General features: G+C 39.3%; 1 protein-coding gene and 1 long non-coding RNA gene across 4 annotated transcripts in view; one reads left to right on the plus strand and one right to left on the minus strand.

The window, feature by feature from the left end:
* Positions 1-19,582, minus strand: part of LOC140464947 (uncharacterized) — a 138,644-nt gene that overhangs the window by 102,927 nt on the left and 16,135 nt on the right. Inside the window, exon 3 of one of the 2 annotated variants that reach the window (XR_011955033.1) lies at positions 10,899-11,002. The exons of the other annotated variant lie outside the window; for it this stretch is intronic. This is a non-coding gene — a long non-coding RNA (uncharacterized lncRNA). The remainder of the gene's footprint in view (positions 1-10,898; positions 11,003-19,582) is intronic. 2 annotated transcript variants of the gene reach the window in all.
* nod1 (nucleotide-binding oligomerization domain containing 1) overlaps positions 1-19,582 on the plus strand; it is a 58,406-nt gene that overhangs the window by 22,256 nt on the left and 16,568 nt on the right. For both annotated transcript variants that reach the window (XM_072560609.1, XM_072560610.1), the window contains exons 2-5: positions 1,269-1,559; positions 4,489-4,663; positions 5,758-7,558; positions 14,925-15,008. In XM_072560609.1, coding sequence (XP_072416710.1) covers positions 1,356-1,559; positions 4,489-4,663; positions 5,758-7,558; positions 14,925-15,008 — 2,264 coding nt within the window. In that variant the 5' untranslated portion in view covers positions 1,269-1,355. The remainder of the gene's footprint in view (positions 1-1,268; positions 1,560-4,488; positions 4,664-5,757; positions 7,559-14,924; positions 15,009-19,582) is intronic.

Genomic DNA, 19,582 nt, shown 5'->3' on the forward strand with positions numbered 1-19,582 from the left:
TGATGTTGAACATAAACACAGGCTGAGGAACTCTTATCAAAGAATCAAAACCAAATTGCTGTGACAAGAAGGTATTGTTCACTTCATGTTCTTCAGGGGAAACAAAGGCCTAAATATTCATTAAAATACTCAGGACTGATGATTAAATGACTTTCCAGCTGTTTAACTAAAGCATGAACAATGATTCTATCATTGAATGACTGTAGTTTGGGACTGTTTTACAAAAGGAGAAAGTGAGGACTGCAGGAGCTGGAGATCAGAGCTGAAAATGTGTTGCTGGAAAAGCGCAGCAGGTCAGGCAGCATCCAAGGAACAGGAGAATCGACGTTTTGGGCCCTGAAGAAGGGCTGATGCCCGAAACGTCGATTCTCCTGTTCCTTGGATGCTGCCTGACCTGCTACACTTCTCCAGCAACACATTTTCAGCACATTTTGACAAAACCTTTGCAACATTCACTGAATTTATGTGAATAAGATCAAAAAGTCTTACCAGACCACAGGGCTGCCCACTCTTCAGAGAGAGATGACTGGTGGTGGTGGTTTAACCTGAAGGTCTCCATGCCTCAGATGAGGGAGACATTGGGAAGAAGGGTCTTTCATGGGAATGTCATCCAGTAATGAACCCACGCTGGTGGTGTCACTCTGAATCAGAAACCAGCCAAACAGCTAATTGAGCTAACTAACCGGTAAAACAAAACTACTCAACTTAGAGTTTATCGGCCCCTGCAGTGGTGAAAGTCAAGTTGATCTTCATTGATAGGAAAGATCTACAAAATGTTGCTTTAATCTCAAAAACAAGCACTTCTAAAGTTTTTTTGACAAATGTTGAGGCCATTTGGCCCAAACAGTTTTTATGGCCAAGTGGTAGGTAATGCATTTTGGGCGTAAACACTTAAAGAAAGGACATGGAAGAAAAGGGAGATCCAGGGGTCGTTTACCAAATTCCATGGAAATTGGTTGCCAGTACTTGGGATTAAAGGAATACAAAGCATTATTGATGTTATAATTTGGAGCATAGGTTCCAGGATAAAAGAGGTATGATAATCTTGAGTGCATGAACATTTGAAATAAAGGAATGCGTAGGGCTACAAGGATAGAATGGATGCTGGGAATAAGTATGGATTTCTGTGATAACGAACTGACACAGAAGCAATGTGCCAAGGGGCTGCCTTCATGTTTTGCATTGTTATCTGCTTTTTAATATTAGCATGTTTTAATTGGTATTAATATTTTCACTTTTATAATTTTAATATATTATGATTTACATAGACATGTGATGTGGAATTCAAAAATGAACTCCTTCATTTTGACGACCCACTTGGCAAGGGAAGATTATCGAAGGATGCTTCTGCGATAATGGATACAGTGTTCCAGCCTGGATTGCATCAAGTGTCAATAGTATCAGCACACTCATTTACCAAGTTGCTGAAGTTGCACCGAGAGGTCTTAGTTGGTTGCATCAAGAACACAGAGTGTGTGCTGAAAAACCTGATAAAGCATGAATACATTTCCACTGAAGAGGCTGAGCTGTCCCAGCAGCATCCTACGCAAGCAGCAAAGGTAATGACAGATGCTTTACACCTCACTGTTTGATAAAGAAGCAGAAAATGCCAGAAATACTCAAAAGGCATGGCAGCCAAGAATACCATAGTGCTGCTAGGCTGAGAGTACACATCTCTGTCTGAGCATGGAAACAGCTCAGGGAAAACAGTGTTTGATTGGAAGCTCTGGCTCTCTGCTTTATTCTCCACAATGTTTATTTATACAAGACAAAGAAATTTCTAGTGATTTTAATTTACGCACTTAATACTTTAAAGGTCCCAATAATTGACACTTTCCCTGGGCTGTTGTTGACAAAAACGAATGAATGACTGTTTGCTTCTAAGACTTCTTTTAACTTCTCGTGTTGTCACCATGGGGTTCATTGGCCATTTATAGCATTTCACCGCTCGGCATGGAGGATCTGAGAAGCCATGTTGGAGACATGAAGGAGGATAGCTTGGCATGAATGATATGAGGAGTATAGGAGGTGGTTCTGGTAACACTGGTGAGGGGAGTTCTGGAGCAAGTCCTGCTCTTATAGGGAGGAGAGGTGCAGGGATCTGAGCGATCTCTGAAAGAGAATCTGAAAGTATTTGATGCAGTTCATGGCTCAGGGAATACAAGTTAAGGATTTGTGAACACAGACTGGAGCAGGAAATCTTGTAATTAATTTCATTGGAAAATAATATTGAACAGGTTGTAAGGTGTGCACAGTCCCAAACCCTCTCCATTCCCATTGGATGTGTTAGGTTAAATTATCCCAGTAATGCCATATAAGAAAAAATTGCTTTGAGAATCCAATCTTTGGTTTCAACAGAAAAAAACCCACCAGATCCTGTGAGGAGACAAGTTTTTTAAAAATATTTTTTCACTGCAAAAATGGCTTGCTGGGAAATTCTGCAAAACCACACGTATTTCAATAATGCAGATGTGATTGGTGGGTCAAGCTAACTCATGATTGCTTAAAATATCTCTTTGAGGCCCAAACCTTTGAAATAGTTAAAAGTCTCACAACACCAAGCAACAGGTTTATTTGGAAGTACTAGCTTTCAGAGTGCTGTTCCTTCATCAGGTAGCTGTGGGGCAAGACCATAAGACACAGAATTTATAGCAAAAGATTACAGTGTCATGCAACTGAAACGATATATTGAACAAACCTAGATTGCTGTTAAGGTTTTCATTTTTTAGAATGGGTTGCAGGTTGTAGTTCATTAATATGTAAATCCCAGAACTTCTTTTAAGTCACATTCTTGAGAGAACTTAAGGTTTTATAAAAAAGGAGACGTCTCAGCTCAGATAATGCATTAAAGGTGTGAGGTTAGAGTTTGTGTCTCAATCTCGAGTCAGACTGGTTCTATTTCCAAAGTAGGAATTTATAAAATGTTACATGGACTGACTGCTTGTAGATTGTATGCTTTTTGAGCAAAATAGGATGTGTCTGCAAATACAATACTGCAAATGCAAATTCACCCCATAAACTTATATGTATATTTATGAGCATGAATGAGTAAATGAATGAGTAAACCTGCAACTCATTCTAAAAGCTGAAAGACTTAACAGCAATCTAGGTTTGTTCCACATATCATTTCAGTTGCATGAGACTGTAATCTTTTGCTATAAATTCTATGTTTTTAAAATCCTGCTCCAGAGCTACCTGATGAAGGGGCGGAGCTGTGAAAACTAGTACTTCCAAATAAACCTGTTGAACGATAACCTGGTGTTGTGAGATTTTTTTAACCATTTCAAAAAGGTTGGGCCTCAAATAGACCTTTTAAGCAATCATGAGTTGGCCTAAACCACCAATCACACCTGAATGTTTGAAATATGTATGGTTTTTCATTTTTGCAGTAAAAAAAATTTTAAAAACTTGTCTCCTCACAGTTCTTCCACATAAACCTGTTAGACTATAACGTGGTGTTGCATGCTTTTTAACTTAGTTCACCCTTATCCAATACCAGCACCTCCACATCTTTTGAAGTAGTCAGAGATCTTGCAGAGAGAGCTTTGATGAAGAATTTGAAATCCGGAAAAGGCAACTCATTGTGTAAATCATGTCAGTGAGACATTGGTAAATGCCTCAGTTCGAATTAAATGTTTGGAACTTTATTCGACAGGATTTGGAAATTTGAATTGTTGAGGGGCAAGGGAAACCACAAACAGATTTTCTTTTAGAAAAGAAGTTTGAGTGAGTTTTTTAGGATAAGATTTTATGTGAGATTTGTTTTTTGCATTACATATGCATTACATATTTGAGATTTTTGCATGGTAAGTGTTACAGTTTATAGTATTTGTGAACAGGAGATTTTCGACATACAACAAAGCACAGTGATGCTTAGCTAATCTTGGGTCTGGCACTAGAATAAGAAATTTAAAATGTGTTTGTATGAGGAAGTAACTTTCAAATTAAGGCTGTCACTATCTCATGGGTAAAGACACAGTTGGATGTAGCATTGCAGAACAAGTGATTCCTGACTTGGCTGAAACATGCTTGGGGAGGTAATGGTGTACTGGTGAAATCAGTGGACTAGTAATCCAGAGTCCCAGACTAATTCCATGGGGTTCGAATCCCTCAATGGCTAATGCTGAAATTTGAACTCCGTGTAAGTCTAGAATATAAAAGCTAGCCCAATGGTAACCACAGTATGGATTGCCGTACAAATCCTTGCCTGGTCTGGCCTGTAATGACTCCAGGTTACAGCCAAATGGTTGGCTCTTAGCTACCCTGTGGGCAATTAGGGATGGGTATTAAATGCTGAGTAGGCAGCAAAGCCCCGATCCCATGAACAATTCCAAATTGCTGGGTTGTGCCATATTAAGGACTGCTTTGCTGTGTAGCCTATTGGGAACTGTTTGGAGATTATCCAAGTAATGCTCTGACAGCCAGACTGATTTGTGATCCTGGTGACAGTCTGCACCATCCCTTACTCTGTAGCATGGTTTCTTTTAGGTTCGAAAAATATTGGATCTGGTTGAGAGCAAAGGAGAAGAAACAGCAGAGTATTTCGTACACATTCTGCACCAGGCTAATGAGATTTACACAGACCTTAGCCCATGGCTGAAAGAAATAGAGTATCAGCCATCAGAATACATACGAGGCAAATCAGTAATTATCACAGATGCTGGTAAGTATTTCCTCCACGTGTCTAATAAATATTATAAATCTCTCTTCATTTCAGTTTTTGTCATTGTAACCTGTCACATAGTAATTACATCTTCCTCCTAGTAATAATTTGATTGTGGCAGGGATGTACAATTACAAGTTGACATGTGTTCATGAATTGTTCATTATAGCAGTGTATGGGGATTTATAGTATACGCAAACAAAAATAATGACATGTGACTTTAAAATGAAGACTTGGTTATAATGATTGCTGCTTTTTGACTCCCTACTCACCTGAAGACTACACTTGATTTGATTCTTCCTTTACAACACCATGAGAAATCAGCTAGATTATTATTAATTATACATTTTGAATCTTCATTAATGTTCTTTACTTCTGGATTGTATATATCTTAGCTCTTATCCCTATGGTTTGGTCTAGTGCCTCCACCATATCCTCTCTAGGACTTGCCATTTGTTCACAGTCTCCATCATTATTGTAAATTATCTTAGTAAGGCCAAGGGAGAATGATGAGCATAATAGAGATTTCTTTGTCCCAAGAACAAAGTTATGACCAAACTAACATGTCTAAAGTTATTTTTAGGAGATTTCTAATTGAATTACAAACAATTTACATCTCGGAAGGAACCTCAAATGATTTATGCCACAATTAACAAGCTTTCCTTTACGTGTTTTCATCAAACCTTTTCACCATATATTTGTATTCTTTCCCCCTTGTATACATCTAGTTTCCTCTTAAATACATCAATGCTAGTCATGAAATTACTCTGTGACAGCAAGTTTGACATTCTTACCAGTTTTTGGATGAAGACCTTTTAGCAGCAATTTTTCATTTATGGTCGTTTGTTTTGGTCTTCCTGTAAGTGACAAGATTTTCTCTGCATCTGCCCCATCAATCCAATACATGCCATCCTTCAATATTCTCTGTTCTAGAGCCAAGAATTCCAGTCTGTTCAACTTTCTTTTAGTAGTATTTATCTCTCAGTACTGTTACTGATCTCAACAGTTAACCAAAGTAGTATACAGTGATTATTGTTATGATTATAATTGGAGAGTAAAAACAGGTTACAATAACTTTGCATTTCTCTTTCTAGTCTGCCAGTACATTCAAAAGATTAAACATGACCTACGGCAGGACACAAAGTTCGTCACTTCATACGTCCAGAAAGAAGACATCTTGCTGGATGATGCTTACACTGAGACACTTATGGAACTAATCAATGGAGTCAATGAAACAAAAGGAACTATTTCCAACTTGGAGGATTTGTTCAGTGACACTGGAATCATCAATGAGGATGCAGACACAGTGTTTGTAACTGGTGATGCTGGGGTTGGCAAGACCATACTGCTCCAGAGACTTCAGAACCTGTGGTCCAAAGGAGAGCTCTGTGCTAATGTTAAATTCTTCTTCAAATTTAGATGCCGAATATTCAATAGCTTTAGAGAGGAAGATAAGATTTCTCTCAAAGATTTACTGTTCAAATACAACTGTTACCCTGACAAGGACACTGATGAGATATTTAGTTACATCCGACAACACCCAGACTCTGTCCTCTTCACACTGGACGGGTTTGATGAAATTAGTGTTGACTGTGACCTTAGTGATATCCCTGATGTCTCTTCACCCTTTGATCCCACACATCCTATCACCCTGTTGATGAACCTTCTCCGAGGAAAGTTATTAAAAGGTTCCAAAAAATTATTGACTGCAAGAACTGGTACAAACCTACCATTGAGAATGGTGAGAAAAAGAGTGACACTGAAGGGCTTTACAAAGGACCATTTATTGCAATATTTAAAGAAGTTTTTCAAAAACCAACCCCATCAAACTTTGGTTTTGACCCAGTTGGAAGCAAACCCTCACCTTTGTAGTTTATGTTCAGTGCCATTGTTTTGCTGGATTATATTTAAGTGTTATGAACACTTACAGTCAGAATGTAACTCACAGCAAATGTTGGATTATGTAACGTTGACTGACATCTACCTATTGATGTTAGAGGTTTTCTTAAACCATTCTTCCAAAACGAGGTTGAACAAAAGAAACAAAAGTCAAAGTGAGACATTCAAAGCGAAGAAGGATTCTCTGATGAGGTTGGGAAAATTGGCAAAAGAGGGAATCGAAAGCAATAACTTCATCTTTAGTCAGGAGCAAATCACAGCGGCTGGTATCTCAGAGGAGGATTTGCAGTTGGGCTTTATCAAGAGTGCAGGCCACTACGATGGATGTGGGAACCAATCAACCTATGAGTTCCTTCATCTGACCCTCCAGTCATTTTTCACAGCGTTTTTCCTGGTTGTTAACGAAAGAATTCGGGCGAAGGAAATCATTACGTTTTTTTCAAAATGTGACCACTATTTGACTGGACCTCAAGCCAATATTCTTTTTTTGAGATGTTTGGGTTATAAGTCACATCACAGAAAGGACCCATTTGAAACAAATGAACACCTGCAGTTCACCACACTTTTCCTCTGTGGCCTATTGTGTAAAGCTAAGAGGGACTTATTCAAACATTTATCTTCCACAGGGAGTATCCAAAGAAAGCGGTCAGCACTCAAGAACTACCTTGCCGACTGCGTAAAGTCACACTTAAAAAATCTGCCTCAAGCACCATTTGAAGAATTTTGTAGAGTGCAAGCCTTGCCCCGATTTGTCTGGTTAATGCGCTACATTTTTGAAACCCAGAGTGAAGCTGTAGCCAGTCTTGCAGCAAAGGGGATTTGCGCAGATTATATCAAGCTCACTTTCTGCAATGCATTCTCTGCTGACTGCAGTGCAATTGCAAACATATTACGTCATCGTAAAAAATCAATTGCACTTGAACTGGACAACAATAATATCAATGACTATGGAGTGAAGGAACTAATCCCTTGTTTCGATAAACTCACTGTAGTTAGGTATGTTTTCAGATATTCTCTTCCGTTTGTCATGAAAATGTCTAACTCCCTGTATAAATGTATTTGATGTTTCATTTAGATTAGATTACTCACAATGTGGAAACAGGCCCTTCGGCCCAACAAGTCCACACTGACCCTCCGAACAGCAACCCACCAAGACCCATTCCCCTACATTTCCCCCTTTACCCAACACTACGGGCAATTTAGCATGGCCAATTCACCTAACCTGCATATTTTTGGACTGTGGGAGGAAACCGGAGCATCCGGAGGAAACCCATGCAGACACGGGGAGAATGTGCAAACTCCACACAGACAGTTGCCTGAGGCGGGAATTGAACCCAGGTCTCTGGCGCTGTGAAGCAGCAGTGCTAACCACTGTGCCACCGTGCCACCCCAAAGTAGAAAGGAAAGAGGAAAAAAAAGATTTTTACCCTTTAGGATGTCCCAAACTGCTTCATAACAAATGAAGTAGTTTTGAAATGTAGCCATTATTGTAATGTAGGAAAATGTGGCAGTCAATTTGCCCAGGTAAAGGGCCCACAAGCAGTAAAAATCTTTTTAAGTAATATTTGTAGGAGCTATGACACTGAAAAGAGTTAGCCTAGTTTTTTTTAAAGCAATGCGATGGTAATTTTTGTGTTCATCTGATAGTCAACACCTTGGACAGCTCACTATTCTCTGAAAGTGCTTGTATTTACATAAAATGTTTGCATCTGCCAATGTGCTCCAGAGTACATTACAGGTCACTAATTACTTTTGAACTATAGTTACCGTTGTCCTGTAATTAAATGTAGCATGTAATTCCACCTGGTGAGGCGCAACACGAAAGTAATTTACCAAGTTAATCAGGTTGCTAGAGACAAGACTGGTGACCAGTTTGATTGGCAAATGAGACTTCAGTCTAATGCTTCATCCACAAGATCATTGTGTAACAATGTAATATTTCCAGAGTGTTGTACTTAAGTGAAGAATAGTTACATTAGATTTGAAATGTTAACTCAGTACTGCAGACGTTTGACTATCTGCTGCATTTCCCCTTTTATTTAGGAATGAGCAAGTGTCTGTTAAGAACTGAAAAATCATTTTTAAACAAAATGATTATATGATAGGTTTCTGCTGTATTATGTCTTTGAAAGAGCTATTCATTTTTACCCATTCTCCTGCTCTTTTCCAAAGTAGTTCTGCTCACAAGTCCTTTCCCAGTGTATATCCAATCTCCTTTTTTGAAAGTTACTGTTCAATTTAGTTCCACGAATCTTTGGGCAATACATTCCACATCATAGCATACTGAGTTTAAAATAAAATTCTAAATTTGCTTTAAGACCACATTCAATGCAAGTCCTTTGGCTTTTCATTCTTCTGCCTATAACAAAAACAACTTATCCATCTTTGTAAAATTTCACATAATTTTGAATATCACTATTGAATGCTCACCACAGACTCCACCCCCACCCACCACCTATCTTCAGTACAGTTCTACAATCTTGCTTTTCCTCTCTTCCTGAGGAAGAGTCTATACATTAATCAGGGAGGTAAATTTAAGCTACTTCATTGAAGGTAGCAGTTGCTTATTGTTTGGGCAGGCCACCTACATCTTCTGCAAGCTGAAACTAAAAGCTAAGAAGTCTTAAAATTCAATTGTTGATTTTTCTAAACCAAGAAAAACAAGTCAATAACTTACAATGTTTGCTCTCTCCAATTGTAAAACTCAGACAAAAAAATCATTATCACTCCAGGAGAGCATGCAGTCACCTGATTTCTCCATGCATTCAGATTTAAAATCATGGCTTCTGAAAGACTGACGTGTCACTAGTTCAAGATCCAAAGGCTAAAACTTCAAAATTATTTGTTACATTGTTAGAGATATTTGAGGAGGAACAGATGTTCAATCTCACTCTTTTGAGATCCTCAGCTGTTCTTGCACATCCTGATGACATCATCATAGTGTGTGATGCTTATGGGATCCACAGTGTTAACAAAGTGATAACAAAGCTTATCTCTTTGGAACTTTGACTATTTGTTCTACTTTCTCTTTCTGTGCTACATTTGCTCTGATTCTATTCTTGTGAAGAACATTAAAGGTGCCTTTTGAGTTTAGATTGTCGTAAAGGACAACAAAGACGCGATTAGGAGAAATTATCAAAATAAGGGTCCTCATGTTTTCTTTCATGTTTATCACTCTACACATGTTTATAATTATAGCTATTTTGCATATTCAGAAAGCATTTTTATAGCTATTATTTGGTTAAAATAATTAGCAAGCTGTTAAGAATATAAGGATGAAGCACTGAGAATTGGAAGGATGTTTACAAACAATCTTGATTCAATCTAGAGTTTTGTACTTTACTGAGTTGATATTAATGGCATCAAAGGGGTGTGGAGAGACACCAGGAATATGTGGTTAAGATAGAGAATCAGCCATGATCACATCGAATAGCATTGCAGGCTCAATGGCTGAATGGCCTACTCCTTCTCCTCCTTTAAATAAAACACATTGTCCATAATCTCCAGTTCTTTCCTAAAAGCTGAAAGAACTGTGGATGCGATAAATCAGAAACAAACAGAAATTGCTGGAAAAGCTCAGCAGGTCTGGCAGCATCTGTGGAGAGAAATCAGGGTTAACGTTTTGGGTTGAGTGATTTGCCAGTTCTTTTCTATTGCCTTAGAGTATCCATTTTTCACGGAACTCCCTCATGTGACCATCATAGCCACATGACCATGAAGGGTGGCTCTTCAAGATCATTAAACATGAAAGAAACATTCCTATCTTTTTAACACATGGTGTAAAATATCTGTTCTGAGGTCCTTCATGAACAAAATTACGAATGGACAGCACTCATCATGGCTCTCCTTAAAGAGAGTAACAACTAAGTTAATTATCCAGCGCAGTCTTGGGCCCTAACAAGAACAACTGCAATTTGGAAATTTCAATAAGCTATGAGATCAGAACTTTGCTGCAGCCTGAGTTTAAGAAACATGAGCTGCAAATTTGAGCTGCTATTGCACCACCACTGGCAGGAGAGTGTTATTACAGTACATTATGTCTACCTCAGCAAATTCCATAATAAATTTGGATATAGGGATTTACTTAGGATAGAAAACGTTGGCACAGAAATATGACATGCAGTTTGCATTATTAGTCCTGGGAGCTTGCTATATAAAAATTAGCTACCATACTTCTTACATTATTAGGCAGACTACCTAAAAAACATCAATGGCTATACAGTGTGTTGGGGTATCCTTAGATAGTTAAGTGCATTTTTATGAACATGCTTAACCAATATATCGTTCAACCACTATTCTATTGTTATATTTAATATTTGTCCACACAAATACATACCATTGCAGTAAAGTGTTCCCAGGTAGTTCTTGGATGTGCGTTCATATGGAATCCTTGAATATTTATAAAGGAAGTATTTTGGTTATTGTATCCATGCCAGTTCTCTGAAAGAGAAAATGAGCTGTTCCAACTTCAGTGTCCTTTCCCCATAGCCTTGACAATGATATCTTTTCAGATGCTTATCCAATTCCATTTCAGAAGTCAAGATTGAATCTGCCTTGACCACATTGTCAGGCAATGCATCCCAATTTCTAACAACTTGCTGAGTTTTTAAAATAAAAATCTTTTCCTTAATGCTATAGGTTATTTTGTTACTTGATAGCTGAGTCCTCTGGTTCTGAACCCTTCTGCCAATAGGAATAGTTTCTCTTAACTCTGCCTGGACACCTCGTGATTTGAATCACCTTTTTCAAAATTCCTGTAAACCTACATTCCACTGAGGCAAATATCTCTCATAAGTCTTCTCTGCATCACTCTCTAATTCTTTCATATCCTTCTTAAAGTATGATGCTTGAAATACTGGATGCAAATCTACAGTTATGGTTGAACCAGTATTTTGTAATTTTCATCATGGCTTCTTCGTTATTGTACTCAGATTCTGACTTTTATGACTACATGCACATATATACTTTAATGACTTTCTGAACCCTCCCTGATTCCTTTAATAATTTATGCACGTAATCAACCATTCTTTATGTTCCTACATTCTCCTATAGAATTGAACCTGGTTTTTATCACCTTTCCTTATTCTTCCTACCAAAACGTACCAATTCACCCATGTTTATGTTAAATTTTATCTGTCATGTATGTGCTCACTGCTCACAGCTCTGAGCATTGGTCCCTGGGGAACCCAAAAAAATACTATCCTCCAATCTGTAAAACAGCCATCCACCACTACTCTGTTTCCTGTTCATCAGATACCTTTGAATTCATGCTACAATCATTCCTTTTATTCCATGAACGTCACGTTTGATAGCAAGCTTATTATGTAGCACTTTCTATCAAATGTTTTTTAGTCATCCAAGAGTTCCACATCATAGCAACTTACTGAGTTTAAAATACCTTCATTACCTTCATCAGCTCTCCCTTCTCAAACTCTCTCTTTGTGTCCCTTTTTTTCTCTTCCCCTCTCAACTTTTATTTTGCGTACTGACAGTAATTACAGTCTCTGAGGCCAGTTTGCTAGTTTCTTCCTGCCTTCCTAAAATCTGCGTGCAGGCCATTATCACTCTTCCCATCTAATCTGTGGAACTGAAATGGACTAAGACTCCTAGCTGTTCAGTCTCACCTCTGAGAGCCCTGTAGCCTTTCATTCATACCCTTGTCATTCTCATGAGGGAGGCAGTGTATCATCCTGGTTTCACACTTGCAGCTGCTGAATTGCTACTCTGTGCCTCTGATGGTCAAATCCCCATCATTGTTACATTCTCAATCTCCTGTGCAGTTGAACTACTTATGATATTATGCATGTAGCTCTACCTCAACTCACCAGAGGAATCATCATCCTCACCAGTGTTCAGGACTGAAGATAGATTCAGGGTCCTCCCTGACTTCAAAGTAAACAGGTAGGTAAAAACAATGACTGCAGATACTGGAAACCAGATTCTGGACTAGTGGTGCTGGAATAGCACAGCAGTTCAGGCAGCACCCGAGGAGCAGTAAAATTGACGTTTCGGGCAAAAGCCCTTCATCAGGAATAAAGGCAGAGATCCTGAAGCGTGGAGAGATAAGCTAGAGAAGGGTGGGGGTGGGGAGAAAGTAACATAGAGTACAATAGGTGAGTGGGAGAGGGGATGAAGGTGATAGGTCAGGGAGGAGGGTGGAGTGGATAGGTGGAAAAGAAGATAGGCAGGTAGGACAATTCCTGGGGACAGTGCTGAGCTGGAAGTTTGGAATTCCCCTTCTCATCCTGCACACCCTTAAACTGCAATGGAACCATATCCCAATGTCATTGACGTTGTCTTATGCCTGATGCATTGTGTCTTGAAGCAAAGTGTCTCCACAACCAAATACCTAATATATAATGACCATAATGCTGTCAGTATTGTCAGTATGTGCATCTGCTTCCTTGATTTAATTGCTCCCCCAGATTTCTAATACCACTTCATCTGAAGACTACATTTGATCTTCACACCATAGCAGGTTGATAATTATTGATATCTTCACTTGTCTTTTGTGTGTGGTGTACACGAGGTACTATTTTCCCAGATGACCATTCCTGATACTTTGTGGTCTTTGCTATCTCTACCAGAATGTGGTATTGGGTAATGATTGTTGGAGGAGGTATTTCATTGCCACCAATCCTCCTTTGACTTTGCCTTGGGCCTATATAGTGATTAGTGGTAGAAGGAACATCATTGTAGACTATCCCGAAGAGACACTGGTCTTCGATAAGAAGAAGGTTTATTGCATGACAGCAAGAAGTAAGCTGCATTTAGTCAGGAATAAATATGACTACGTTAGTGAGCTGGAGCAGACATATTGATCCTTCTAAACGTTAAAGTAAAATTCCTTGTCTGCAAGTGTCATCATCCCATCTGATGTTACTAATAGACAAGTCGAAATTACAAAATGAAATTTGATTTGATAGATCATTTTGTTTTTGAAAAACACTGCTATGGCACCTTAGCTTGAAAATAGGTAAGTTGCAGATTTAGTTTTTAAAAAGACAGTGAAATTTGTTATATAGGGCAATTTAAAAAAAAATCCAAGCTATTACATATAATACTGTTTGAAAGCTTTCAAAACATACAGCAAAATAAAGTCCCATATATTCTCCAACACAATCAATTTACAGTCATAGAATCCCTGCCATATGGAAGTAGGCCATTTGGCCCACTGAGTCCACACGAACCCTCCAAACAGTAACCCAATACCACATTGTAGTAGAGGTAGCAAAAAGCACAAAGTATCAGGATTGGTCATCTGGGAAAATACAACATCATACACAAAAAAACAAGTGAAGTTATCAATAAGTAGTCACCCAAAAAATGAGCAATTTTCCTTCCTTGTCCAATCTCTTAAATGATTTTATTTCCTCAGTTCTTGTTCTGTGAGCTGTAAAGTCTTTTCCTCAAATCACCACCCCACTGAGATCTTAGACTCTTCCAGCTTTTAATAATACATGAAAGTTTCTAACCAAACACTCCCCTGGTCTGCAATTGTCGAAATTCTAACACTTACACTGAGATTTATCCCCTTACCTGTTCTGAAAAAATGTCCTTTTGCTGTGAGAAACTATTCTTAAATGTGACTTCAGTTAGATCTCCTTCTTACTGAATTCAGAAGCTTTTAATTATTTCGTTTAAAAATCTAGCCCATTTTAGCTTGTGCTACGCTAATGGTTTGCTTTTTTTTCTTTTCTCCTGTGGTAAAGCCCCACAATAGAAACAACAGTGGTTAGCACTGTTGCCTCACAGCGCCTGAGATCCGGGTTCAATTCCCGCCTCAGGTGACTAACTGTGTGGAGTTTGCACGTTCTCCCCGTGTCTGCGTGGGTTTCCTCCGGGTGCTCCGGTTTCCTCCCACAGTCCAAAGATGTGCAGGTCAGGTGAATTGGCCATGCTAAATTGCCCCTAGTGTTAGGTAAGGGGTAAATGTAGGGATATGGGTGGGTTGCGCTTCGGCGGGTCGGTGTGGACTTGTTGGGCCGAAGGGCCTGTTTCCACACTGTAAGTAATCTAATCTAATCTAAAAAAAACTTCCATTAACACTACAGGAGGCCTTTATGCATTCACTATCTGACTCATGCTAGTTTAAAAGTTTGATTCTGGTAAGACTGATCCTGTTAATTATTAAGCCCCTCACAAAAAAAAATCATTGACCAACACTCATATGACATCAATGTGAAATCCAGAATCTGAAAAAAAAATTACAATATATACAAAACACACTTTTCAATGCAACCCACAGATTGAGCATTCCATGACAGAATGGTTGGAGGTACTGGAATGTGAGAATTAACCCCTTCTTATACAACGTTTTTATCCTTTGTCATTCTAATGTATCCTTTGTCATTAAACTTAGGTTGAGTGTAAACCAGGTCACGGATGATGGAGCTAAAGTACTTGCTGAGGAACTCCTAAAGTACAAAATTATTAAGATCCTTGGGTAAGTGTTGAGTCAATATAATTTTGCAAGGTGAATATGCATCATTATGTGCAATCATTCTGCTAATTGTGGCAGTAGGCTGTCAGGCTTTTATGTTTTGACTAGGCAGAAGCAGTTGGGGTTCAAGATAGAATCATCTGTGGGTGAGGGGAGAAGGTGGGTGCTATAGGATGCCTGAGCCAAAACACAATTTGTCTAGAGCCAGATTGATATGCCAAGGTCGTGATTTGTGTCTCTTGTTACGGCTTTATCTGCTTCTGGTGTTCAGGTTATGTCCTGAATGAGGCTATGCAATTGCCTTCTCTCAAGTAGTGTTCACTTAGCTCAGTCAGACTGGCAAGGGTGTCCACTTCTACTGGAATACCCTGCAACTCATATGATCCAATTGTTACATTTTCCAGTGATACAACCAGTTGTAGTGGTTGTTTGACGTCCATTTGGGCTTCAACTAGTAAGCACATTTGCAACATTAATCCGACATACCAAAATGTGTCTCAGCATCTCATTCAGGGTTAAACCAAAGTCTCATGCCTTTGTCAGTTGTCTTAACCTAGTCAAAAATCCTGATCTGGATTTCCCTAGTTCTCAATTTGCCAAGTAAAACTATCATCTCTGAATAAGATGAGGCTTGGGGTCATAATATTCCTTAACTAAATCCATTAACTCTTGAAAGTACCTGATACCTCAGAGAAAGCTAGATTCCTAATAACCAAAATAGCTTCAGGTCCACAAGCTGTGAGGTGAAATACTAATTGCTTTCCATCGGCTCTGTTGTCATTTGTCCAGAAAAACATAATCCGTAAAACGTAAAGACTGGGCCCAGACTTTGACAGAAAGGTAAAACTGAGTCAAATTTCCCAAGTAACAGCATGATACCAGAAATGGTTGCCCCAACCCAAAGATGATTGTTGCAAACAACTTTCTTCAGAAGCATGTTTTTCTCCTGTTGCCAGTGAAATAACACCACAGAGGCCAGTAGTCCTCACTAAGCCACCCTTTAGTTACACATGGAGAGTCCTTGACACTGATCCAACTCCCTCATGTTTTGATCTGTCAGTCAGGTCTCCCTGATTGGACCGGATTAACAGCCCCAAGTAGGAAATTCCTATTCTGTGAGGTCCACCTGGCTGACCTCATTACAATCACTACTTTGGCCAAATCAAATTAATTTTCTACCCTTAATTTCTACTTGCAATAATAGTGCTTCATTAAAATATACTAATGAAACCATACAAAGGCACTTCAAGTTTTTTTCTCCATGAAATAAAGTCACATCAAAAGAATTGAGCAATATCATAGCCAGATAACATTGTCTCTATAACGGAAGCTCTTTTTATATTAAGAAAGACTGTTGAGAATACCCTATTTATTATATCTCTGTGATTTCTGTTGATTGTTCCTGTTAAATTATAATTACGCCTATTGGTCCATTGCAATTCATGATACTGTATCACTGCATTACATGAAAAAAGTACCAAAGAAAACAATTTCAGTTCTTTTTGTTTTACAGAGAATGAGCCTGTTTTCTATCAGCAAAATTAAATGTAATGGGCTTTTGCGGCACACGTTTAATTATCGGTTTGGCATTGAGATTCATGTAGGCTGAGTGTAGAGAGAAAATATGGGCAAGGAGGATGGTTAGCAGGCAGTGAGAATCGTGCATCCCTAATAAAATGCAGTGACCATTCCAAGAGCACTCATTTCTTCTTGTCCAATTTTCCTTCCAGACAAAGTTCAGTGCCTGGCTGACAAGCATTGCAAATCTACCCCAATGTGTTGATGAAAAGGCCAGCTCGCTTCAAATCTATCAAAGGGGAAATACATGCAATTATCAACGATATTATAACAGAAGATCTAGATAGACTCGACCGATTTATTAGGGTTTCTTGATGAAGTAGCATACACTGTGAATAAATGGGAACTGGTAGATTGACTGTACTTGGATTTCCAGAAGGTTTTTGCTAAGGTGCCCTATGAAAGGTTATTGGGGAAAATAAAGCTAATAGTGGAGGGTGTAAGATATTAGTATGGATAATAGAATTGGCTGGTGCCAGGTGGTGGTGAGTAGGTGTAACTGGTTTTGCTGGTTTGCAAGCTGTAACAAGTGGTGTGTCAAAGGAATCAGTCCTGGAACCTCACCTGTTCACAGTTATGTAAACTACTTGCATGAGGGGTTCAAATGGTTTAGCTGCTAAATTTGCTAATGATACAAGGCTGGTTTTGAAAGTAAAGTTTTGAGCAGGATATAAAGAGGCTATAAAGGCATGCCAATGGTTTAAGTCAATGTGCAAAGTTGGAGGAAAATAATTGTAGAATCCCTAGTGTGGAAGCAGGCCATTTTGGCCCATTGAGTCCTCACTGACCTTGCGAAGAGCAAATTTTCCAGACCACTTCCCCCTACCATATCACCCTGCTTTCCCTATGGCAATCCAGCTAGCCTGCATGTCCCTGGGCACTATGGGCAATTTAGCATGGCCAATCCACCTAACCTGCACATCTTTGAACTGGAGGAGGAAACTGGAGGAGAACCACACAAACGTGCAAACTGCACACAAACTGTGAAATCGAACCCGGGTCTCTGGTACTGTGAGGTAGCAGTGCTAACCACTGAGCCACCAAGCTGCCCCACCATATATTATGGGAAAACATACATTTATTCGCTTTGGTAGCAAGAATAAAAGAAGTTAAATAGTGAGAGATTTCAGACCTCTAAGATGCTGAAGGATTTGGATACCTTCATGAATGAGTCATAAAAGGTTATTCTGCAGATACAGCAAGTCACCAGAAAATCTATTAGAATGTAGTCCTTTATTGTGGAGTGAATAGAAAATAAAACTACGAAATGTGTGTTTCAGTTATACGGGGCATTAGCGAGACCGCATATGGGCTACAGTGTGTAGTATTGCTCTCCTTATTAAAGAAGGAAGTAAATGCATTGGATGCAGTTCAGGGAAGATTTACTACAGTCGTATTTGGACTGTCAGGTTACCTTCAGAGAAAAGATGGTATAGGCCTGGCTTGTATCATCTGTGCTCTAGAACAATAAGAGATGACTTAATTGAAGCACATAAGATCCTGAGGAGCCTTGACAGGTGGCCGTGGAAAGGAAATTCCACTCAAGGGACAATCTAGAAATAGGGGTCATAGTTTACACATAAGGGCTGTCCATTTCTAGCAGCCAAAGCGAATGTTTTTAGAGACGGTTGTGAGTGGTTGGAACTCTCTTCTTGAAAAAACTGTGGAAGCATAGTCTTTGAATGTGTTTAAGGTAGAAGTAGATTGATTCTTAATAAGCAAGGGCTGAAACGTTATCTGAAGTAGGTGGCAATGTGATGTAATTAGAGCCGTCATAACCTTATTGAATGGCAGAGCAGGCTCTAAGGAATATGGACCTACTCCTGCTTCTATTTCATAAGTATTTATGTTCTTTGAAGGTGACAGAGCAAGTTGAACGAGGGGGTAATAGACAAACAAGATCCCAAGTTTTATAAGTAGAGGCATAGTGTGCAAAGGCAAGGGATTTGTGATGTATCTTCATAAAACTCTTCTTCAGCTTCGACTGAAAACAAAAAATGCTGGAAATCACAGCTGGTCAGGCAGCATCTGTGGAGAGACAGCAAGCTAATGTTTTGAGTCCAGAAGACTCTTCATTGGAGCTGAAGAGTCTTGTTCACATTCAGTTAGATTATTCAACTTAATTCTGGACACTTAAGAAAGGGTATGAGGGCTTTAGAAAAGTTGAAGGGAAGTTAGCACAGATAGTCCCAGTGATGAGAGGTTTCAGGTCAAGGAGGATTGGTCGAGGTTCAGGACAGAGTCAATAGGAATAAATTACCCCATTGAAGTTAAAAATCACACAACACCAGGTTATATTCCAACAGGTTTAAAGTCATAGAGATGTACAGCATGGAAACAGACTCTTCGGTCCAACTTGTCCATGCTGACCAGATATCCCAACCCAAGCTAGTTCCACCTGCCAACATCCAGCACATATTCCTCCAAACTCTTCCTATTCGTACGCCCATCCAGATGCCTTTTAAATGTTGCAATTGTACCAGCCTCCACTGCTTCCTCTAGCAGCCCATTCCACACACACACCACCCTCTGCGTTAAAAAGTTGCCCCTTAGGTCTCTTTTATATTTTTCTCCTCTCACCCTAAACCTATGCCCCCTAGTTCTGGACTCCCTGACCCCAGGGAAAAGATCTTACCTATTTACCCAATCCATGCCCATCATGGTTTTATAAACCTCTATAAGGTCACCTCTCAGCCTCCAACACTCCAGGGAAAACAGCCCTAGCCTATTCAACCTCTCCCAATAGGTCAAATCCTCCAACCCTGGCAACATTCTTGTAAATATTTTCTGAACCCTTTCAAGTTTTACAACATCCTTCTGATAGGAAGGAGACCAGAATTGCACGTAAAATTCCAAAAGTGGCCTAACCAATGTCCTGTACAGACACAACATGACCTCCCAACTCATGTACTCAGTACTCTGACCAATAAAGGAAAGCATACCAAATGCCTTCTTCACTATCCTATCTACCTGCGACTCCACTTTCAAGGAGCTATGAA

The sequence above is a fragment of the Chiloscyllium punctatum genome, chromosome 41 (assembly GCF_047496795.1).
Source record: "Chiloscyllium punctatum isolate Juve2018m chromosome 41, sChiPun1.3, whole genome shotgun sequence".
NCBI classification, from domain to species: Eukaryota; Metazoa; Chordata; class Chondrichthyes; order Orectolobiformes; family Hemiscylliidae; genus Chiloscyllium; species Chiloscyllium punctatum.